Below are 24,465 nucleotides of genomic sequence, written 5' to 3'. Positions count from 1 at the left end.
GGTGTGCAAATTTATTAATCTAATCAAAATAAGCAATGATTATTGTTTTATATTTTTAAAACAAAAGAAAATAAGAAAAACATAAAAAATGGAGAAAATAGATAAATAGCTTATCTCAAAGGAGAAACATGCTGACATGTATATATATATATAGAGAGAGAGAGAGAGAGAGAAAGAGAGAGAGAGAGAGAGAGAGAGATGGCGCCTAATGGCCCTTGGTTGTCAAAAAATGCTAAAAAATGTTTTTCAACCACTTTTTTCTCATTTTTTCAAGAAAATGTCTTGCAAAACATTCATTTAATAAATGATAGTGGAACTAAACACCCCCTAAGTAAGACCAAATAACTAATTGGAGGGGGGGGGTTTGCTTAATTGATGTACCATTGTGGATTAATTGATTCATGTAATTTAACTCTAGACGATGGATTGCAAGATAGTGTGGTTTTACATGTTATATTGTCAAATCAATGCTATTGAAGATATGATATGAATAGAAATTAGTCATCCGCAATCTAATCCATAGTACTAAACACCCACTAAATTGTTTCCATTGGTTAAAGTCTTAATTTCTTGGGCAAACAAAAAATTAAGAAATAGAATCCGCTTAGGAGTAGGAAAATTATCGGACCAAGTTTCATTAGCCAAAAATAGGAGTGAACATGAACCAAGTTATAAAGTGAGCTTGAACAGATCTCAAATTCAATATATAGCCTCATTTGCTAATTGAGCTATACTTGGCTCATGAAAAACTTGATTTAGCTCGGTATACAGTGAGCTTCAGGTTGAGCTCAAAACCAATATATAGTCTCATTTGTTAATTGAGCTAACCTCAAGCCCAATAAAACTTGTAAACCTAATTGAGCTCATATTATATATAATATGCTTTTTCTTTTTTTTTTTTATATAATTTATAGTTTTTTATCTGTATATGAATTTTGGTTCATTGTTGACCTTGGGCCAAGCTGAGCTCGAATATCAGAGCTTTTAAGTCAAGTCAATTTCAAGCTTTGCTTGTGAAAAGTTTGATTGAATTTAATATAAAGTAAACTTCGAGTTAAGCTCAAGCCCAATGAAACTTGTGATCCTAATCGAGGTTATATTATATTACATTTTTATATATAATTTTATATTTATAATTATAATTTCTATTTTATATCAATTTTGGTTCATTATTGAGCTTGGGCCAAATTTAACTCGAACATATGAGCTTTTTAGTCAACTCAAATAGCTAAATATATAATATATTTCTTCTATAATACATTGCATGACGACAAAGTAGTTTGCCTGTTTCAAAGGGGGAGGGGGCCGTTCGACGACTGTTGGTGTTGTTGATGTTAGTACATTTACAATGATTTTTATATATTAAAAATAAAAGAAAAACATTTATTTCTGTAATGTTGATGTTAATACATTTGCACTCCAACTTAATGCGCTTGGATTTTATATAAGAACAGTTACCAATTCTGGAAAAAAAATTAAAATATCAATATAATACATTCATATCGGGGTGTATCGAATTTCGGGTATTAGACAATTTGATATACATTAAATGCTTTTTTCCCTCTTTTTCACCGAGTATGAAATTTCTTGTATGGAGATTTATATAGAGAGTTTTGATATGTTCTGCATGGTCTGATCAAAAGCTGTTAAACGTTGAAGACAAAAAGCAATGCTTTTGTATGCTTTAAGCACAAGAACATGTCACAAGAGATTTCCCATTCACAACTAAGAATACATGCCACACTGTGCATAAATAATTCTCTGGGCATTAACAACTACAATATTTGGTTTGAACTTGCTTACTTCCAAAGGTACTTAGACATGTCACATGGTTCACTGAAAAATAATTTCTTGAAAGCTATAGCTTTCTTTGTCAACTTTTCATGTAATTTTCTCTCTTAAATCCTTCCATATTCCATTTAGTCTTTTTTTTTACCACATTTGATTGTATACAGGCATCCTTCTCATGTAAAGCACTTGGTTATGATATCATTCAGAGAAGAAATTAGCTGATCTACAGTATGTTAAGTTGAACTTCATGTGAATCTATTTATGGTTTAATAACCTGGTAATGAGAACTGACATAAAGCTGGCATTGTCTTATTGTCTTTGTTTTGTTATCTCTTGACTGAAACTTTTATACACTACCACTTTTTTATTATGAAAATTTTCATATATTTAGGATTCTCTTGGGATTTGAAATTTTTAGGATAGTTTGTTTTTAGTTAAGTTTTGTCTTGATTAACCCAAATTATGAGACTTGAGTTGTTAATTAAAAAAAAAGTTTTCATTACTTGGTTAACATGGGATATTTTAGAAAATGGGAACAACTGGAGTGATTGAACCAAATGACTTATTGCTTTGTCATTTATGGGAATAAGTCATTAAGTCCCTGTTTGATTTCACTTTTAAGAAGTAGTTATTTCAACAAGTACTTTTAAAATATGAGAACACACATTAAGTGGTTTTTAAGTACTTATGGGTGTTTGGTAAAAAAAGGGGTATGAAATACTTGTTGTTTAAAAAATTACTTAAAAAAGTGATATGGATGTAGCTTTTTTTTCAACACTTTTTGAAAAGTAATTCTTTATTCAAATGGGACAAACCTGTCCCTATTTTATTTCTTTAATGACAAAACTACCCTCACTCGAGTTTATCATCTTCTTCCATTTGAAACCCTACAACAACAGGCTGCAGCGGCGTTTGGTTGCAGGTCCACTGGCAACACTCGACGATGAGCAAAAAATAGCCGGCAGACCTACCGTTTTGTTCTTACCTTTATGTTTCTTTAGTATTCCATTGATTTGTGAATTTTTTTTTTGCGTTTTTCTGAAGTCTAAAATTCTCTTTTTCTCTATGGTCACAAATCTATGTTTGGGCGATTTCAATGGCATATCCCACCGTCTAGCCACTGGCGACCAAAGGTGAGGTCGCCCAAACTCCTCCCCTCCATGTTTGGTATTTTTTTTGGATGGTTAATTCTCTGGTTCGATTTTTTTGTTGACAAATCCAATATTCTTTAGGGTTTTTTTTTGTTATAAATCATGCAAACAATTTGCATGAGTTGGATGAATATTTGTGTGAAAATTTGCTGAAGTTGAATGAATATTTGTGTGAATATATTACATTCAATTGTGATTGATTTTTTTTTCTTTATTTGATATGAATATTTGTGTGAATATATTCTCCAAGTGTGAATATTTGTGATTTTTTCATGAATTATTGTTGGTATTAATTTTAATATTATCTAGCCTATTTTATTTTCTTGAATAATCCAAATTTAGTCATCCTATTTTATTTTTTTAATTTGATATTGGTGGTGTTTTTCTTTTTTCTTGAATAATATGAATTTCCTATTATTGATTTATATGTATAGTTAAAATTATCATATTTTAATTTTTTTGTTGATTTATATGCATAGTTAATATTATCCTATTTTATTTTTTTGAAAAATCTGAATTTAGTCATCCTATTTTATTTTTTTAATTTGATATTGGTGGTGTTTTTTTTTTATTTTCTTGAATAATCTGAATTTCCTATTATTATTATTATTATTATTATTATTATCATTTGGGCCTACATGTCAATTCACGTGTGGGTCCAGGTGGGCTCTCAGTTGTCATGATGTGGCATTTTTTCATTGAAATGTATAGTATAACATGTGAAAAGTATTGTATATATGTATGAGTGAAATGAGGGTCAAAATTGTCATTTGTGTCAATATAAGCACTTATGGGAAAAGTATCTTACCAAACATCCCCACCCCAATAAGTGCTTAAAAACATAATAAGTGATTTTGCAAGTAGGTCACCAAACAACCTTAAGTGATTGTTAAAATAAGTACTTCTAAAAGCTTAAAAATATAATAAGTGATGATTTTGCAAGTAGGTCACCAAACAGCCTTAAGTGATTGTTAAAATAAGTAGTTCTAAAAAGTACTTATTTTAACAACCACTTAATCATCAAATAGAGCCTAAATTGTTCCAAAGACCTTAATGACTAAACAGCACGTAGGATAACTATTATAATCATATAATATATAGGAGAATTAGTGTGCAATGTACTATTTTCTCTTTGTATTTTTTTCCTGTTTTTCCCCAAAACTTCTAATTATGGCAGATTTGTAAATTAAAATAAAAGCAAAATCCTCTAATTTTTTTTATACTGAAATGTCAATTTTGCCCTCCCAAATCCCAACTATTAGTCACATCATAAATAAATAAATAAATTTGGTTAGGTGGGACTCACAATAAAAGCATGCTTGGGAAAGGAAAAGGAATCATGAGAAGATTTCAGATGACGGAAAAAAATGGGTTAGGGTTTGGATAGAGGGGGATATTGATGAGGGCCCATGAAACGTTATTATTATTATTTTTTAATATTTGATATAACTTTTAGGGATGTTAGTGGGTCGGATTAAATGGTAAATCCGGCTTAACCTGGTCTTATAGGCTCGGGTTTTGTTTCTTCAACCTGAGTCAGGTTTGGGTTTTGGTTGACCCAGCCACCGGGTCATGGTACCCTGCATATATACAAAATATTCTTGTAACTTTTTGACTTGTAACTCTATAGTTTAAAAGTTTAAAATTTATTTACATGTTGGTTTTGATTTTTTTTTAATGGGAAAAGTGACATCTTAGATTCTATAAAACAATTTCCTAACTTAAATTGATGAATTTTATCATTTTAGGTCTTCAAAGTGTGTTAAAAAATATAATTAAATGCTACGGGTCAGGTAGGGTTGGTATCGGATTAGGCCCTATAGGGTCGGGTCGGTTTGAAAATCATGCATTTTGACACAGGTTGGGTCATGTTTAGGTTGATGCACTATAGGGTTGGGTTTGGGTTGAGGCAAGCCCGTGCCAAACCCAACCCAAAATTTTTGAACCGTTGTTGACTTGGACGGTTGGACCATTCGGCCTGGGAACTTGCCAGGCAAGCGGTTCCGTTTTACCCCAAACCCAGAATCTGGTAAAAAACTGTTGAAAAAGTCAACAAACCATTGACCTGAACAGTCGAACTATTGACCCGTCAACCCATTCAACGATTTTGACCTTTTTTATTTTTTAATTTGCTGTTAGAATGGGTTGTCATTCAAACCATTGACCCAACCTGGCTTCCGTGGGCCAAAACCCAATAATCTTCCAAAATGAAAGAAAATAGTTTTTTAATGGATTAAATATAAATATTCATTACATGAAAATGAGGATTTATATCCCAAGGCCTCAATCCAGTGTTTTCAAACCCGAAATGGACCGGACGGTCAGGTTGGAAAAAATGGGACTCAGTCACTTGATTGGTTTTGTTTCACCCCAAAATCATTTTTTGGTAAAAAATTGTTGATTTCTTCAGTAAACTACGGTTTTTTCGTCATTTTTATTATTATTTTATTATTTTTTGTCAGAGTGAACCATCCATTCGAACTGGACGATCGGACCATTCGACCTGGAAACCAAAACCCATAACGATACCCTGTCCAATCTAGTTTTAAAAACCTTGCCTCAACCTTACCTCTTAACTTTTTTCTTTCTTTTATATTATATAATTTGCATTATATGCTTAATTTTGAAAAGAATATAAATACAAATATATATAGTATAAATGAAAACAAAATAATACAAAATACAAGATTTTGCGCGCTACTGAGCAGGACTTTGAGACGAGGACAAAGCAAGGTACATGTAAGGCCTGCTGACTAGGGGTGGATTCAAGCCGAGCCGAGCCGAATAGTACTAGGCTCGAGCTCGAGTTCGGTTCGAGCCAGAACTTTGAGCTTGAGCTAAGCTCAAGCTCGATTTTGAGAAAAAATATTTTATAAAAATAAAAATTATATATAAAAATATTTTTTATTTGATATTAAAAAAATTAAGAATTATAATATTTTTATTATATATATTATTATATTTTATAATAGATATATATATATATATATATATATATATATATCTCGAGCCGGCTCGCGAGCCTCACGAGTCGAGCTCTAGTAGGCTTGAGCTCAGCTCGTTTAATAATCGAGCCAGTGAATTAGGCTCGAGCTCGGTTGAAACTGAGCCGAGCTGAGCTCGAGCAGCTCATGAAAAGCTTGGTTCATTGCCACCCCTACTGCTGACCATTTCAACTGCTAAACATTGACACCTTAACCAAATTTTCAATCAAACTCGATCCAATCCTACTTTTTCGAAATGTGTTTGGGCAAACCTAGTCCAAATTGTGCCTCTTGTTTACAAGTAGATGTGTTCATGGGTTAGGCTCGACCCTATTTTTTGCCAAAATTCTAATAGGCCAATATGAAGTCTGAGCCTAAAACAGTGTAAAGTTGAGCCAAAGCCTAGCCCGTGAACATGTTTATTCACAGGTTGTATGTTTGGTATCATTGCTACATATCAAAATAAATGTGCCACGCTAGTGCTAGAGGTGTAAATCGGGTCATGCTGCCTGTGACCTGGCATGATGGTCCATGCTGTGCTGGGGCTAGGGTTTTAGGTCCACAGGCCGTGCCGGTACAACACGACCAAAATTCTATATATAAGCAATTATATACATCAAAATTCATCTAAATTAAAATTTGAAGTTTTTCAATATTTTTTAAATAAATAGGCAAAAATAACTTTGGCTCGGTTTATGGCCCTGCTTGGGTCAAGGCTTGGCCCATGGGCCAGCCCGGCCCACGGCACAACACGACACGATACGGCATGGGTCCGCATACGCTTGGGTCGTGGGCCTTGCTAGGCTGACTCCCAAACTTTTCATTGAGGAGAGCGGCACGGCTCGTGACGGTCCATGGGCCAGTACGGCATGACCCGCACTTTGGCTCTTAACGGAGCATGGGTCCGCATAGGCTTGGGTCGTGGGCCTTGCTAGGCTGACTCCCAAACTTTTCATTGAGGAGAGCAGCATGGCTCGTGACGGTCCGTGGACCTTGCTAGGTTGACTCCCAAACTTTTCATTGAGGAGAGCGGTACGGCATGACCGGCACGGCTCATGCCGTACTGGCCCATGGACCGCCCGCAGGCCATGCCGTGCCGGCCCACTTTACACCTCTAGTTGGTCTCATACTCCTCTATTTTCGTGGATTTTCCATATGAGCATTTCAAATTATTGAAGAAGGAAGCACTATTCTGACATTTAAAAAAAAAACCTCTGTTTCCACAAGACCTGAAGACGAAGATGAGAAATGGGTTAAAATATGAACACAGTCCAAAATGATAATTTATTCTCTTTACCCCGTTCTTGGAAACCAACTTGTTGTCACTTTACCACCTAGAATCTTACATAGGCAACTCGTCGGAGGGAGAACTCCCAGAGATCGATTTGTGAGATTCTCCCAAAAATGTATTTTACAGGGACAAAAATGATAAAGAGGGATTAATTGAGATACCTCTAGCATGGTTTTCAAAACCAGATCGAAAACTGGGAACCAATCAGGTGATTGGTTTCGGTTTTCCTCAAAATTGGAAATTTGCCCAAAACCATTGATTTTGGTCAGCAAACCGCTGACCCGGGCATTTAATCGTTCAAATGGTTTTAACTATTTTTTATTTTTTTAATTTTTAAACTTTTTAATTTTTTTGGTCAAACTGTTTGGTTCGAACGGTCGGCCTGTTTGAAGTGGACAATCTAATTGAAAATCGACATTTCTCCTATCGGAGCTTGAAAGGAAATGCTGTTTTTTTTTTTTTAATTTTGGAAAAGTATGGACAGGCGACAGGCCCCATGCAGATTTCTGAATTCCAATGCAGATTTATACACATTTAAAATGTCAAATACTCACACTCTATGCATCAACACTCGCCCATGAATTGACATCAATTCCAAGCTGACACCTACCCCAACAATACTTTGAGCCTACAAATTCTGACCCTGGGCTGAACCGTCATCCTCCATTTTTTTCCTAGTTAATGTCAAATTCAATTAACACAGGTTAATTAAATATAGAAATCTCCCTTTTTAAATAATAAATGATAAATAATATATTATAAATATATATTTATATATAATATATATTATTAATTTATAATATATATAAAATATACATAAATATATATAAAAATATATAATATACATAAATATATAAAATATGCAAAAATATATGTATACTGATCGGTTCGATTAATTGTCGATTTTTTTTTTTTTTTATATTGGTTAATCAAAACTGAACCGATACCTTCAGTTTTATAAAAACACCGAATCGAAATCGAACCGACCGATTCGATTAACCGATTTTTCGATTCGGTTTCGACCGATTTTTTCGGCCGGTTCGATTTTTGTGTTTTTTTTTTGCTCCCCCTAGCCTCGGATTGTAAATTACCGCCTCAAAGGCTCAGTGTTAAGGTTAGCGTCGTCTTAACGTTACCCGTCACAGACGTAGCGGGAAAGAGAAGACGAAGCCTGCCGCTCGTGCTTCTCTCACTATAACGGAACACAGAAGTAAATCTCCAACTCTTTTTCCATCATCCTCCATTTGATCCCGTTTGATGAAATCTGCTCTGTCTATTTATTTATTTTTTTGTTACTAAGTTTCCTGAATTTCATCCAAGTAATAAGTTGATTATCAGTTCTTCTTTGTTCATCTTCACGAGATTATCACTCGTATAAACGGAGATTTTTCTTCATTTAGCATATTCTGTTTGCTTGTTATTGTTGGTTTTAAGTCTTCCACACATATATCATTCTTTTCTATGCGCCGTTGGTTTGTAAGGGTTTAGGGTTTATTGATTTATGTCCAAAACAGGGAGGGGCGGTCGCATTACGGGCAACCCTTTGTTGGTATTTTCTGAAGGCTCGAGTGGCAACTGCGAGTGTGCAAAAATATGGTACGTATATGTGTATGTGTATGCTTGTTTTTTAATATAATTTGGTCTATCTAGAACAGTAGAATTTTTCAGGTATTCCTGTTGCCAATTTATGTTTCTACTTGTACTGTTGTTTCAGTCAGGCCGTAAAGAAACTGTTTTAGATCTGGCAAAGTTTGTTGACAAGGGTGTCCAAGTCAAACTAACTGGTGGAAGACAAGGTCAGTTGTGTTTTTCTGGTTTTCCGTTTCTATATTTTGTTTCCTCTGTAGACATGCGGGCTAGTTTGTTCTGTTTCGTGAAAACTTAAGCTCTGCCACTTTTTGTTTTACTCTCAGTTATTAAACAGAAAATCAGATGCCCTTTTTTCGACAATCAACAGTAATAGATTAAAGGAAAATTAAAGCTCAATATAATTCTGCTGTCCTGAATGGGGATAACAGAAAACAACAAAAAACGGTATTATATAGGGAGCAGGACAAAACTTTTGTATCATACTCATAGTCCCATAGTTAAATAGTAAGTTTAAGTTCTTATTTTGCCTAAAAAAACAATAAAAATGGTATGCATCTTACGATAGAAACTTGATAAGTTTAGTCCTTGCAGTAGGGCCAACAGCTCTGCTCTTAAAGATGAACCAGTCCCGTCCGGGCCAAAGAAACTTAATAATATATTATCACCATCATTTCCTACTGCTTGGCTTATATTTTTTTCATACTCTCATTGTTAGACTTTTAACTACTCTTTAGACCTTTTGCATGTGGCAGGAATTAGATATTATCTGTGTTTGTAACTCGTAGAAAATAACTACAGCAATGCTTGCAGTTTTCAATTAGTTTCTCTCTCTCTCTCTCTCTCTCCTCCTCCTCCTCCCTCTCTTATTTTATCCCTTGAGAACAATAAGGTCTCATTGTGAATTTCTAAACTTAAGAAGATGGTTTTGCAAATATGTGGCTAAAGCATAATAACCATCCAAACATTGTCTTCAATGTGGTTAAAAAAGGGTAGGTCTTCTAGAGAAGAAGTCTAGTGGACTTGTTTTGATGGGGTTAACATTCCATGTACATTGTGCTACCTTGCAAGCATGGTTTTGAAAACTGGACCAGTCGGACTCTTTGACCCAGGAACCAGTCATCGCTCTGGGTCCGGTTTTGGACCCCCAAACCGTTTGACCAGGGTTGACCAGATGGTTGGACCGTTCGACCTGAGAACCAGTGGTCAAAGCGGTTCTGTTTCTGGGTTGTTTTTTAAAACCATGCTTGCAAGAGTTATATTTGAATTTCTTGGTTGTATTACTGTAGTTTTTCATGTTTATGCACTATTTAGTAATTTGAATATTCCCAACTTAGTTTTGGTCATGACATGTTATATTTTCTTGTGGATTTGACATTGCTTACTTCAGTATTTTTGTTCATTAATATTTCTCATGATGTTTGAAACATCTACGTCATGTCCTTCCAAATTTCAACTCTTGAGTTGACTCCAAAGGATGGGGGCCAAGTCATGGTGGTGACTCCTTTTGTGTATGTTTTCTTTGAGCCAAATGATACATTCCAGTGACTCCTTTGATTCCCAGGCAAGTCAACTTTCATTGATTCCTAGAAGTGACTTATTTCACTAGTCAGATGTACACTATGCAATTTAAAATGAATAAATTGGTGTTTGAGGATTTAAAAGCTCAATATAGGTTTTTTTGATAGGTAATAAAGATTTATTCCATTTTCTGTTCAAATAAATTAATGAAAAAAATCCTAATTAGATTAGTCATTAAAACCATAGATGATCCACCTGTTTTTGCGACATGGAAAACTGCCCATCAGATAGGGAATCCTCTTAATTGACCAGATGCACAATTTCACTGTCTACATTATCTATATATTTAGCCTTGTATTGGAGTTTTTTTTTTTTTTTTGAAAAGGTAAGGTAAAGTATTGTATTAAGTATCGAAAGTATAAAGATCTGTACAAGAGGCTGTACACACAGTATTAGAGCCCCCCAAAAAAATTAACCCTCAAAAAAGAACCGGAGCTAAACACATCAGAAGTAGACAACCAGCTCCTCAGCTCTTCCACTACAAAGTTGATCACCCAGCTTCAGATTTGGCTTTCTGTTCAAATAACCTGTTATTCCTTTCTAACCAGATTGCCCACATAACTGCAGCTGGAATTACAGATCACACAAGCTTCCCTTCTTTGGACAAACCATCCAATAAATCTATGATTTCTGATTTTGAGAACTTTAAACCTATTATGAAATATGAATATAAAATGTAATGCCACATAAGCATAACTTAATAAAATGGCTCCCTGAGTCAACTCTATGACTCCTAGGTTGCCTCGGCTATGATACATCTGTTCTTTTGTTTTTGTTTTTGTTTTTGTTTTGTTTTGTTTTGTTTTGTTTTATGGTGCTACACAACCGCGGGGGAGTAGCCTGATCCCGAACCTATAATCCCCTGAACCCTGGTTGCAGTGGGATTTGATCCTAAGTCTCCACTACAATAAGCAACAACCTCACCAACTGAGCCAGTTGGCACCATCATCTATGATACATCTTACATCCTTATGCATGTGCCTAAGTATATAGTATTAACTATTTTATCTTTTTGGTCCAGTATGTGGTATCTGATTGAGTACTATTTTCTCTTGCAGTGACAGGGACATTGAAAGGATATGACCAGTTACTGAACCTTGTACTGGATGAAGCTATAGAATTTCTAAGAGGTATTCACTTAATGCATATAAAAATTATTTGGCAACTTTTTTTTTGCAATTTTCTTGATCTTTTCTTTATCCTATCTATCTATATTTATTCATTTATTTGAAAAGGAAGGCACTTGATTGATTGCATTGAGATGTATCAAAAAAGATCTTTATGCACACATTTAAGAGCACATGTACCAATATACATCAACTTCATGTTATAAACAAAGGGTTGAAATAAAAAAAGGAGTGAGAATGAGGGAAGTTTTTCAACCGCAAAAGGAAGAGGTAGAGGGTGTTGGGCTGAAGGCCTCTTGGCAACATGTTTGTTTGCTTGTGTTAGAGTGAAGGTTTCAAATTTTGAAAAATTCATCCATTTAAGGCTCTACTATCAAAGATGGAACTTTTTGATGGTTTAAAATTTCGAGGGAAACATTGGGGTTTCAGTTTTGATCATTTTATTTCAAAACTCACTTTCTAGAGGTTACTGCAATTTTTTTCACTTCTAGCAGCCCTTGTTGCAACATTGCATACTTGTACTTTTATATTCCAACATAGTGGTTGCTTCTGATAGAGTGAGTAAAAGGTTAAGCAGTTTTGCTTGTTAACCTTGCACTGCAGATCCGGATGATCCACTGAAGACAACTGATCAGACACGTCGTCTTGGTTTAATAGTATGTTCTCTTCCACTATTTCTAATTTTTATTCACGTAGAATCTCTTTTTTTCTTGTTATGAGGAATCATTTTATAGAAAGTTCTTAATGATTGTAAGCACTTTAACCTTCCCAGTTCATTGCTGAAGCTATTTCATTGCACTCATAAGAAGAAGTGATTTGTTGCAAGTTGAAGGGATCTAGAAGGGCTAGGGGTAGACCAAAGAGGACTTGGGTAGAAGTAGTAAAAGATGATTTTAACTTCCAGGAGAGTTGGTTCGGCCTAGAAAGGAGTTGGAAAGAAAGAAAACAGGCTCGGGTGAGGAGAAAACCGAAACAGGGAGAAAGGGGGATTCAATCTTTTGTAAAGACCAGGGAATGGGTGCTTGTACGGTGTGTGTTGGCAATCTGGTTCCAAGCAGAGCTATAAACTGCCCGTTTCCCACTGCAATCAATCCAGATCTTGATTTCGAGGGTCCTATTCCCAACGAAAGTCAAACAAAAGGGGTTCAGGCTATTCCAGCAACTCATATTGCGTCTTCTTCCTCCCAAGGTTTGGATTGTTTTCAGGTTCAGTTTTTGGTTACTAACTCTGTTTCCCCAAGTCCTGTGTGTCTGGCCTATAGGTGATTCCAGCCCAGTTATGAAGTCTGCCAATTTGTTTGATTCAGGACAAGTGCCAGAGGTAGTGGGTGAGATAAATTCAGAAGCAGAAGAGAGAGAACTAGGGGACAAAATTTGGGAGTTGATCTTGGAACCATTTAGAATCAGAATGGAAGAGGAGCTGAATGTGAAAGAGGGTAGGGTTTGAGGAGGAGATTATTCAATTTCCCAATATAGTGGAGAAAAGTGGATATAGTGGAAAATCAAAAGGACAATGGAAAAAGAAGAAGGGGTCAGGTAAGAAACAAGAGGGAAATGAGAAGGTGGAAGAGTCTAGTAAGAAGGTAGGAGAGCTTTCTAAGAAGAGGAAAAAAAAGCTGAGTGAGGTGGAGAGGTTGAAGAGTGGGGTGGTTTATGATAAAGCGAGTACGGGTAGGAAGGATGGAAAAAAGGAGTATAGAGGGTGGTTGGGGCTACCTGAAATGTTTGTCCATGAAGTTAATAAGCTGGAACGTAAGAGGCTTGGGGAGTTCAAAGAAAAGGTGAGTGATCAAAGACTTCTTGAGAAGAGAAAAGCCAGATGTGGTCTTAATACAAAAATCAAAATTGACTGAAGTGGACAAGAAATGGGTGAGGAGCATATGGTCAACAAGAAATTTGAGTTGGGCCTTTGTACAATTGTGGGGAGCTTCAAGGGGAATTATTACTTTGTGGAGAAATGAAGACTAGGAGTGTGAAGAAGAATTAATTGGGAGCTTCTCGGTGTCAATAAAATTGAAGAGAAATGTAGATGGGTGGGCTTGGGTGCTAACTAATGTCTATGGTCCCACCTCTTACAAGGAAAGGGAAGGTTTCTGTAAGTACTAGTAGCCATTAGGGGTTTGTGGGATGGCCCTTGGTGTTTGGGTGGGGATTTCAGCCTAATAAGATTCTTGAACGAGTCCAATAACCCTAGTCATAGGATTACATCTAGCATGAGGAAGTTTAATCTCTTTGTGGAGAATTTTGCATTGCGGGACCTTCCTCTTCAGCAAGCAAATTTTACCTGGTCAAACTTCCAAGAAAACTCTACCTGTTGTCGATTGGATAGGTTCCTCTTTACAGTGGATTGGGAAGGTGAATGGGGGATTTTAGGTGTTACAGCATTGCCGAGACCTATTTCAGATCATTGCCCAATCAGGTTGTCTTAAGAAAGACTAAATGGAGGCTTGTGCCTTTTTAGGTTTGAAAACATGTGGTTACTTCACCCAGAGTTTCTAGCTAAGGTAAAAGAATGGTGGGAAGTGGACCAAGTGGAATTCCGATGGAAGGGGTATAGGTTTTACAAGAAACTACAACTCTTGAAAGCTAGACTCAAGATTTGGAATAAAGGGGTTTTTGGTAGATTAGAGAAAAGGAAAGTGGAAATCAGTCAGAGAGTGCAGGAGCTAGATGGACTAGAAACTGAAAGAAGGTTGGGGGAAGAGGGTAGGGTGGAAAGATGGAATTTGAAACAGGAATTGGAAGATCTTCTTAGGAAGGAGGAGATAAGTTGGAGGCAAAAATCCAGGTGCAAATGGCTAAAAGAAGGGGACATCAATACAAGGTTTTTTCATTTGTTGGTAAATGGGAGGAGAAGGAAGAATTTTGTTTCAAAATTGGAGTGGGATGGGTAATTGCTGATAAAGGAAGATGATATAGCTCAAGCTTTGGTTAATCACTTCAAATTAGTGTATGACAACCCAGGGAGACCTAGTGAGAGCTTAAAGGACTTGGAGTGGAGGGTGGAAGGTAGTGTCTTATTGGAATCTTTGGAAAAAAGATTTGAGGCCCAAGAAGTGAGAAATGCAATCTTCTCCATGGATCGAGCTAAAGCTCCTGGGCCTGATGGTTTTTCAATGGCCTTCTATCAAGATTGTTGGGAGATAATTAGAGAGGATTTGTTGGAGTTTTTGAAGAGTTCTATGAGAGAGGCAAATTTAACTCGGGAGCAAATGCAACTTTTATTGCCTTGGTTTGTAAGAAGAAGGATGCTCTCCAACCAAAGGATTTCAGATCTATAAGCTTGGCGGGAAGCATGTATAAGATCATCTCTAAGGTCCTAGCGCTAATATTAAAAAAGATTCTTCCGTCTCTAATCTCACCGTATCAAGGGCCTTTGTAGAAGGAAGACAAATTGTAGATCAAATACTTATTGCCAATGAATGTGTTGAGGTGAAGAGGAGGAGAAAGGAAAAGGGGTTGGTTTGCAAATTAGATCTTGAAAGGGCATATGAAATGGTGGACTGGGATTTTTACTAGAGGTTCTCAAGCGGAGAGGGTTTGGGGAGAGATGGTGCATTTGGGTAAAGGGATGCATTTCTTCATGTCATTTCTCAATATTGTTGAATGGTGTAGCTAGGGGTTTCTTTCCTGCAAGGAGGAGTATTAGGCAAGGAAATCCATTGTTCCCATTCCTCTTTACCCTAGTAGCTGATGTGTTGAGTGCCATGATTTCGAGGACCGATGCTAACAATTTGATAAGAGGTTGGAGGATTGGTAGGGAGGAGGTGGTGGTCACACACTTACAATTTGCATATGACTTCATCTTGTTTTGTGACGGGGAGGAAGGGGAATTATGGAACTTAAAGTGTCGGCTTCAATTTGAAAGGAAGTCCAATCTTAAATTGAAGTGGGGAAAAAGTTGTGTGGTAGGGCTTAATTTAGGGGGAGAGGAGGTGGATTCCCTAGCTAGGATTTTGGGGTGTGAAGTGGGGGGCTGGCCTTTACAATATTTGGGGCCTACCATTGGGAGGGAACCCAATGGTTGAGAGTTTTTGGTACCCTGTAATTGAAAGATTCTCCAAGAGGTTAGCAAATTGGAAGAGGAATTACATCTCTTTAGGGGGTAGGATAACCTTAATCAAGTCAACCTTAGCCAACCTACCAGTTTATTTCATGTCTGCCTTTAGAGTACCAATGAAAGTAGCTAACCAATTAGAGAAGATAATGGGGGATTTCTTATGGGAACCAGGGGATACTTAGAAGGATCACTAAGTGAAGTGGGAAGTGGTTTCTAGGAGTAGGGATGATGGAGGCCTTGGGCTAGGAAATATAAGATTTAGAAACACGGCTTGGCTGGGGAAATCGATTTGGAGACTACCGATGGAACATGACAAACTTTGGTCTAGAGTGATTGTTAGTGTTCATAGATTGGCAGATAACGGCTGGGATGTAGGACTTGACCCTAGGGCTTCTCAGTGTTCTCCTTTGAAGCTATTCAATGTATTTTGCTTCTTATGCTTCCTTATTTCAAATATGATGTTTGCGCTGAAAATAAAGTCTTGTTTTGGGAAGATGTTTGGGTTGGTGAAAACTTCCTTAGAGATAGATTTCCTTCTATTTACTCCTTGTTTGAAAACAAAAGGAAAGTGATCTCTTTAGTGTTTGTTGATAACTCCTGGGATTTGGGCTTGAGGAGAGGTCTAAGGGATTCTGAAATGGGGATGGTTGATGATTTGATCACTCAGTTGGAAACCTTCCCCCTTTGGTTTCTTCAATTGCTCTTCTTTCTATAACGTTTTGCTTCAGACCTCTAACCTTATAGGGAACCTTCCTTCAAAGGAGGTGTGGGGTAGCCCTGTACCCCCTAAAATTCAGGCCTTTTGTTGGGAAGTGGTACTCCAAAAAATCAACACCTTGGATTTATTGTGGAAAAAGAGGCCAAATATGTGCCTCTCCCCCCATGTTTGTTGCCTCTGTTTGGGCTCTGGTGGAACAATTTCACATTTACTAATCTCATGTCCCTTTGTGTTCTTTATTTGGTCTTTGTTCTCTTCTCTCTTTGGCTGTAGGTGGACTCCCTCCTTGAGCGTGGTGAACCTCTTTGATCCAGCATTTTACAAGCAACCAACGGTTTGTGGAAGGATTATGTGGAGAGCCACTAGAGCTATTGTATTGTGGTCAATGTGGGAGGAAAAAAACAATAGGATCTTCAAAGGCAATTGTAGATCGAAGGAAGAGGTTGTGGAAGGAATAACTACTAAGGTTAGTCATTGGTTGAAATCTTGTGATCTTTTTAAGGATTTCTCAATTGAAGACATTTATAGAAGTTGGGGTACTGTGGCATCTACTACTACTTCCAAAGCTATGATACAGGAAGTTTGGTCCCCACCTTCACAACAAAGGGTGAAATTGAACTTTGATGGAAGCTCTATAGGTAATCTAGGCCCATCTGGTATAGGAGGTGTTTTTAGAGATAATGAAGGCAAGATAATGGCTTTGTTTTCAGGTCCAATAGGAGTTGGAGATTCCTTAAGAGCGGAAATCTTGGCACTACATCAAGGTTTAAAACTGGGCAAACAATTGGGGCTACAACAGATTGAGATAGAGGGAGACTCCAAGTTGGTAATTGGGTGGATGCAATCAGGGAAGCTGGGAATTTGGCAATATAGACAAATGATAAGGGAAATTCTTAGCATAACAAGGGAGGTGGGTGTTTGGTTCAAGTGGGTAAGGAGATCAGCAAATGGTTTTGCCGACGCCCTAGCAAAACAAGGGACTGTAAGGGAGAGTCTTTATTGGGCAGTGCTGTAATGTTTGATGTTTATTGGATCAACCTTTTCTGATAAGGGTTGAATTCTGTATTTCATTTTAATTTATCTCTAGTGAAAGTTATCGTTTCTGATAAAAAAAATAATTTAAGAATGGATATGGCTTTAAAGAGAACAAAATGGCAAAATAGGATTCGTGTAGTTGATCCCATATAGTTGGAGTAAGGCTTGGATGACAATGATGGTGATGATGACCTGCATTCAAGTATCTATACATTCTCAACCATCTTTTGGACTATTTGGGATTTTAGTTTTAGAAGGAGCTTTTGGGAATGGAAGTGAGGAGGTGATGAAGCTCATCAATACCCCTAGAGTTGTTTTATGTGGCAAAAACATCTCTAGAGAATATCTGATTACTTATTTATGCTTTTCATCACCGAGTAGCATGACATTTTATTTAAATCAAAGTTTGGGGAATCCCTTGGTAATCTAGATCAGTTTGGAGCATATGGGGGTCAGACAGTGACAAGTAGAGGAAATTGGTCGGATGCCATTATAAGAATGGCACAGATCTTCATCATTTGGGAGAGAAAGAGAGAGCTGGATACAAAGAAATTGGGAAAGGTGCTTTGGGGTCAAAGAAATATAAGCATTTTCTAAAGCTCATCAATACCCCTAGAGTTGTTTTATGTGGCAAAAACATATCTAGAGAATATCTGATTACTTATTTATGCTTTTCATCACCGAGTAGCATGACATTTTATTTAAAGCAAAGTTTGGGGAGTCCCTTGGTAATCTAGATCAGTTTGGAGCATATGGGGGTCAGACAGTGACAAGTAGAGGAAATTGGTTGGACGCCATTATAAGAATGACGCAGATCTTCATCATTTGGGAGAGAAAGAGAGAGTTGGATACAAAGAAATTGGGAAAGGTGCTTTGGGGTCAAAGAAATATAAGCATTTTCTAAAACAAAGTTTGTTTGGAAGAGATGGTGGCAAAAAAGATGTGTTGTATGCTATATTCTTGGTTGGTAGTCTACAAATAATTCAGGAGAAAACATCCTACAATTATTTTCTTCTGAAAATTATTTGTGACTAATTAAAGCCTTGCTGTGAAAGTTCTTTTTCTACACTCGCATTGTACATTACCTTTTCAGAAAAAAAGGTGTTGGGGGCTTTGGGTCTCTATTTTTGGTGTTGGGGTTGGCAAATAATTTGGAATTGAACAATTGCTATGTTGAGCAGTGGCAGATGATTTTCTTTTGGTGTTGAGTGATGTACAAGTGTCCAAATGTCCAGCCTGGCAGAAGCCCACTTTGGAGGTTTTGTGAAATTTTATAAACAAAGGTGGGAAAAGAATTGTCAAGGGTTTCAGGAATTTTAATTTAGGTTTGGAGATAGATACAACCTAGACCTGTTCATGGACCGGGTCAGGCCAGGTTTGGGCTGGGCTTTGTCTCTATATTAACAAAATATACTCAAGCCTGAGCCCGGCCCGACTATCGGGCCTAGGTCTTGAGACCAAGCCTGAATCCTAGGCCCAAGCCCGACTCTAACTAGAAAATTGGAAAAAGATTTTTTTCTTTTTTATTCTATAAAAACTGTTGTTTATATTAGAAGACCTCAAAACCTAAAAAATAATGAAAGATCTCACTATTACTTGAAAAAAGAGAAGAATAATAACGAAAAAAATATTATGTATATGAATATTTACTATATAAAATATATTTTTATTATATAATACATTATCAAGTCGGGCTCTGGCTCGACTTTTTTGAGAAAGCCTGAGCCTGGCTTAAAAAAAGGTCGGGCCCGGTGTTTTAGGCCTGAGCCCGAGCCCGAGCCCAGGGGCCTGAAATCCTGTCCAAGCCCAACTTAGATCGTGCTAGGCCAGGCTGGCCGTCGGGCTACCCGGCCCATGAACAACTCTAATACAACCCAAACACATTTTTCTCCAGAATGCACACTCTACAAGGTCAGATTAGGAACAAGAAAGATAAAAACCTGGTTTGTTGTAAGCTTGATAGGTTTCTTACAATGTTGTAAGACTCATATTGGACACAAAACTAGAATGTATGCAGGGCCATGGGTCAAACAGTTTGAATGCCTGTGGGTCAAACAGTCTAACCATAATGGTTGGGTTGCTCCATTGCAACCTGGGTGACCAGGGTTCAAATCTTGGAAATAGCCTCTCTTATGTGCAGGGGGTAAGGTTGCATACATCTGTCCCTCCCCCAACTCCAGGGGGAGTTTTGAGGAATTAGGAAGGACATATCATTGCCACTTTCTAGGCCCGATGGGGGTGGGAGACTCTAATAGATCTGAGTTGTTTGCAATATTACAGGGAATGCAAATTGCAAGTGAATCGAACTTGGAGAAGTTGGTAATTGAATGTGATTCTAAGGTGGTAGTGGTGGGATGGTTAAAGGAACCGAAAGCTGTAATTTGGGGTTACAGAAATGAGATGATGAAATTTAAATGGCTTACGAGAAAGGAGAAACATGGCCTTGAGAATTCAGTGGGTGAGGACAGCCAATGCTTTTGCTGATACTCTAGCTAAGCAAGGGGTTACTAGGGCATGAATGTATTAGGTGCGGACGTAATTGTTTTTGCTTTTTTTGCTGATTGAGAGAATTTGCACCTCACCTCTCTTTGGGAAGCCTGTATTGGTAATACCTGTACTATATATTGTATTTTATAACATATGTAAGCAGTGGTTAGATGGTCTATTTCTTAACTTTTGATACTAAGTGACTAGGGTTCAAGTCTCCTAATTTACATTTTATTCAAAATTATCTGTATCTAATCAATATAAATATTAATGACACAGAATAAACACAGAATAAACACAAACAATGTAATAGATCAATGGTAGCATATCATCATATCTAAGAAATAGGTCACAGGTCCAAGTCACCTTAATGTTATTTTAAAGTTCATGCCAATTTAATGTCTTTGTTCAGCACAAGGTTTTAAAAGGCTAAAGGCATGGTTGTGGCGTAATGGCCCAAAAAGGTGAGGCATAAGCCTCAAGGCGTAAGCCACAAAGTTTAAGGGAAAAAATAATTAAAGTTTGTAAAATGATGAAAATAACATATAATATGCCAAATTAAAATGATATAAAGTACACAAATCCATAAACTAGAAGTTTATAAGCAATAATTTTCAGCATTTAAGAATTAAATAAAATAATAACTAATAAACTAACAATTATAAACATTTTACATTTCATGTAAAAAACCAATTTAGAAGAATGGAAACAACTTAGTTGATTTGATAAAATGAGAAAAATAACAAAATTGGGACATTACATTTAGTATATAAGAAAAATCTCACTTAATTTATCTAAAAGAAACTAAGAGCTTGATTAGTCCTTTTTTGCATTTAACTCTCTTAAAACATCCTGAAAAACTAATAGAATTTGATTTGCCTTATTGGTTTTTCTCTTTTATTTTTTATTTGGCCTATAATTATTAAAATGTTTTTCTTTAAGTTTTAGATTATAAAAATGTATATTTTTTTGCATTAATTCACTAAGTAATCATTGATACTTGAGCCTTATGCTTTTTTTATGCCTCAGGATACACCTCACGCCTTGAGGCTTGAGGCTTACACCTCATTCTAACAAAGGCTTAAGCCTCACATCTCACATCAAAATTGTGAGGCTTAAGCCTTGAGGCAAAATCTGTGCGCCTTGCCTCTTGGCATACGGCTCACACTTCAAGGCTTAAGCCTTTTAGAACAATGGTTCAGCATGTACTGAAATCCAATCGAAGATTTGATCGAGAGAATTAAATCCATATTGTGTGGGTCCATTTGAATTGATATCTAACCTATTGGGCTTTTAGAAATTAGCCCATTTTTTTGGAACTTAACTCCAATCATTGACTTGTTATTAGGCTTAAGGCTTGGTGGAGCAACTTTGTGGGCCCAGTGAATGGGCCTAGGTTCATATTGGATTTGTGAATACCTAATTGCTGGCTGGTCTTGATTCATGAGAGCTACAGGCCCTTAGCCTCTAGCACCACATAATTCATCCCTGGATGGTAAGAATTCATCCTCAAGTTTTAAAGAACTTTTAAGGATGAAAGTGAGTTTGGATCTGCTACCAACACAGGGTGCCAACAATGTCCCAGCCAGCCATTGCAGCTGCGGGAACATCTTCCCATGAATGACAAGGGAGATGTTCCCAAAGTGGGGCTACAGTGGATTGTTGGGACGGGTTGGTAGAGTTTTGTTGGTATCTGATCCCTGCCTGATGAAAACTGGCTTGCTTCCTAAGTTTGGTTGAAGAGTGATGCTAGGAGTTTCAAAAATGGTTCATGGGAAAGTTCAATATAAACTGTGGCTGTAACATAACCAGGAAAAGATATTCAAAACAATGCACTCCTAAATGACAATTTACTCCATATCCATTATTTTGTTGATTTGAGTCTTTTTCCTTGTAGATCTAAAACTTCTTTTTCCTTTTTAATTGATTCATCACCTTTTTTAGGTTAATATCGATTGTTCCATTACTTGGTAAATCTTCATAGTGGTTATCGACATATTCACATCTTGGTTTGAAGCCTTGTCTGCAACTTTAACTTTAGTTTCATTGCTCCACTACATTATGCCATCTTGTAGAACATCAATCATAGACTGGTCAAGAACTGGGAAACACTCTTCGAAAACAACTTCAGCCCCTTTCTTGTAGTACCATGCTGAAGATTTTGGATTCCTTAATGTTAGATCAAACCAAATTTCCTTTTGTAGAGCCATTGGCTCTTGAATGTTTTCCCTTGTAGGAAATGTTGGTGGTTGTTTTTTCCCCTCCATTAGATATTTTAGCTTTGACAGAAAGTGCTTTAGAAAACCCCTTCCTTTTTCCAATTATTCACACGTTGGTTCAAATTACCCACATGTTTAGTGTGTGATTCTGTTTGCTGTTAGTGAATCGGGACCCATGGGATTGCCAATTATCAATGAACCAAAGCCCATAGAATCTACAACCAGACAGACCCACAAGTTAAAAATGATGGCAAACCACAAAGACTTTTGCTTGTTTAGCTGGAAGTAACTAAAAAGTCTGAAGTTAATTTTTTTTTTCTATCAATAAAGTCTGAAGGAATTATTATCAAACTGGAAGCGGATGACAAAGCGGCATGGTTGTTTGACTTCAACTTACCCTCAGCTTGCTTTTTCTAGACTTGGCTTAAACTTAGCCATCAAAAATGCTGCATAAAACTTAGTCTTTGTTTGGTTTGTGGGATGGGAAGAGAACAAGGATTACTCTTGAATATTCTTCCCTTCCCATGTTTGGTTTGTGTTATGCCATGAGATGACTTGGGAAAAAGCTAGGATTACATTTCTCAATTCTTTAGTGGAATCACACCATTTTGGTGTTAAAAAGTGGGAAAGGAGGGGGAGACTTGTATCACATGAAAAAAACCCTTCCTAGCAGTATTTTTAAGACCAATCTGGAATGGGACCATATTTCTGTCTAGGTGTTGCTGCGTTGGGTTAGTGGTTCAACCATTTGGGTCAAATAGATCAACCTATGGATGTCATAATTAAATAATAAAAATATAATAAATAGATAAAATTTAAACAAATATGAGAAAATACAGAACTTTTACAGAAAAAATTAGCATATTTCTAATATTATATATTCATTATGTAAGACAAAAATAAGTGTGAAGAAGTAATATTTTTTGTTAATGATGAAAAAATCTAAAAATATGCAAAAAAGCAAGAGAGAGATGTTTAAGGATTTGGGAGGGATGTTCTGTTTAAGGATTATAAATACTTAATAACGGAAATACCAATGAACAAAGGAAGATAGTGAGGGAATAAGAGAGGAAGTAAGATTCAGGAGGGATGTTTTACTATTTAAAGAAAAAAATGTCAAGTGTATGTTTAATTCTAAGAGTGGCCACTTTGTGCCAAAAAGGGTAATGACCTTTTAACTTTCCTATTCAAATAAAATATTTTTCCCTGCCACTCCTATGCAACATTACAGAAAACCCACCATTAAGGAGTAGTTCAGTGAAGAGCATTAGTTATCAACTATTTCTATAAGACTTTATTAATCAGATGGCATTTCAGTCATATCTGAAATGTATATTGTGAAAGAAAGCAGAAATGTGGTTTCTTGGGAACTCAGACAGCATTCAGTTTTCAGCCTTCCCTGAAGCAAAGCAGTCACTAAAACTTATCCAGATATCAAAAAATAAATAAAAACTTTAAACACATCCCTATGGTTGCTCATTTCCATACTCAGACACACGAACACAATGAATGGAGAATTCATGTTAGCAAGGATTTTGTCATCAATTACTGCACTGACTGCTAAATTTATTGCAGGTATGTAGGGGAACAGCGGTGATGCTTGTATCCCCAACAGATGGTACAGACGAGATAGCCAATCCCTTCGTCCAGCCAGATGGGGCTTAATCTATATCTAATAATCCCTTTAATTACGAACCCTGCTAAGTAAATGCTAGTGTTCCCTGCTCTTGAATTTGTATCTATCAGTTAATTTTGAGTTGTCAGTTTGTTCAAAGGCAGGGGGAACCCAACTAGAACACACCTGGAATGAAATGATGTTGGGCCTCGTGATATTTAACATGCAAATATGCAGTACATTTTCTGATTTTCATGTAAATTGGTTGCTGAAATTCCAGTGCTGAATGAGAACTGTTCCCCGGCAGAATATTGATTTTGCTGGACGCCTTTGACTAATCCAACGGTGCCTAGAATATTTAAGATATGGTTATTTACTTATCAATCTTTTTTAAGTACCCCCTAAGTAGAAATCCAACTAATGATGTGCGACTTGTTTGCTAGGATCGATCTCTGTTCTTGGTCGTAGTTTATTCAATGGCATTAATTAATTCAGTATGCGATAATTGCAGTGGGATCAGGTTTCGGTTACGTAAATGTCAAGTCAAGGTTCCAAGCATAGGTTGTCAAATGGGAGCATTGCATTGCGGAAGCAAGCGTGGTGGTAGGGCAGTTAAGAATGGTTCTTGTCTGGTGATGCGTGTGATGATCTCTAGTCCATCCATCCGGTTGGCTTTTGGCTTTAATTGTGGAAGCACCTAGTTGTTGTATGTAGCTACTGGGGAAGAGGCAGAATTGATGGTGGAACAAGCTCAACAGTGTTAGGGGGTCATCGACATACACAAGACGTCGGAGATTCAGCAAACCATAACATGGTGGA

The 24,465-nt window shown here is 36.8% G+C and overlaps 1 protein-coding gene across 1 annotated transcript; it reads left to right on the top strand.

The window, feature by feature from the left end:
* Positions 1–8,279: 8,279 nt before the first annotated feature.
* Positions 8,280–23,984, top strand: LOC148844803 (sm-like protein LSM7). The gene is made up of 6 exons (XM_088954114.1): positions 8,280–8,427; positions 8,732–8,813; positions 8,932–9,013; positions 11,444–11,515; positions 12,116–12,168; positions 23,607–23,984. The coding sequence occupies exons 2-6, from the start codon at positions 8,811–8,813 to the stop codon at positions 23,694–23,696; spliced, it is 300 nt and encodes a 99-aa protein (XP_088810240.1). The 5' UTR covers positions 8,280–8,427; positions 8,732–8,810; the 3' UTR covers positions 23,697–23,984.
* The last annotated feature ends 481 nt before the right edge of the window (positions 23,985–24,465 follow it).

This window comes from Nelumbo lutea, chromosome 7 (assembly GCF_056320005.1).
Source record: "Nelumbo lutea isolate HS-2025 chromosome 7, American lotus-T2T, whole genome shotgun sequence".
NCBI classification, from domain to species: Eukaryota; Viridiplantae; Streptophyta; class Magnoliopsida; order Proteales; family Nelumbonaceae; genus Nelumbo; species Nelumbo lutea.
This window is presented reverse-complemented; position numbering and strand designations above follow the sequence as displayed.

What these genes read in the sequence shown, in the direction of transcription:
- LOC148844803 (XM_088954114.1), top strand. An exon ending in ACTAACTGGTGGAAGACAAG is followed by an intron (nt 9,014 to 11,443) that starts GTCAGTTGTGTT and finishes TTTCTCTTGCAG; the next exon opens with TGACAGGGACATTGAAAGGA. An exon ending in CACGTCGTCTTGGTTTAATA is followed by an intron (nt 12,169 to 23,606) that starts GTATGTTCTCTT and finishes AATTTATTGCAG; the next exon opens with GTATGTAGGGGAACAGCGGT.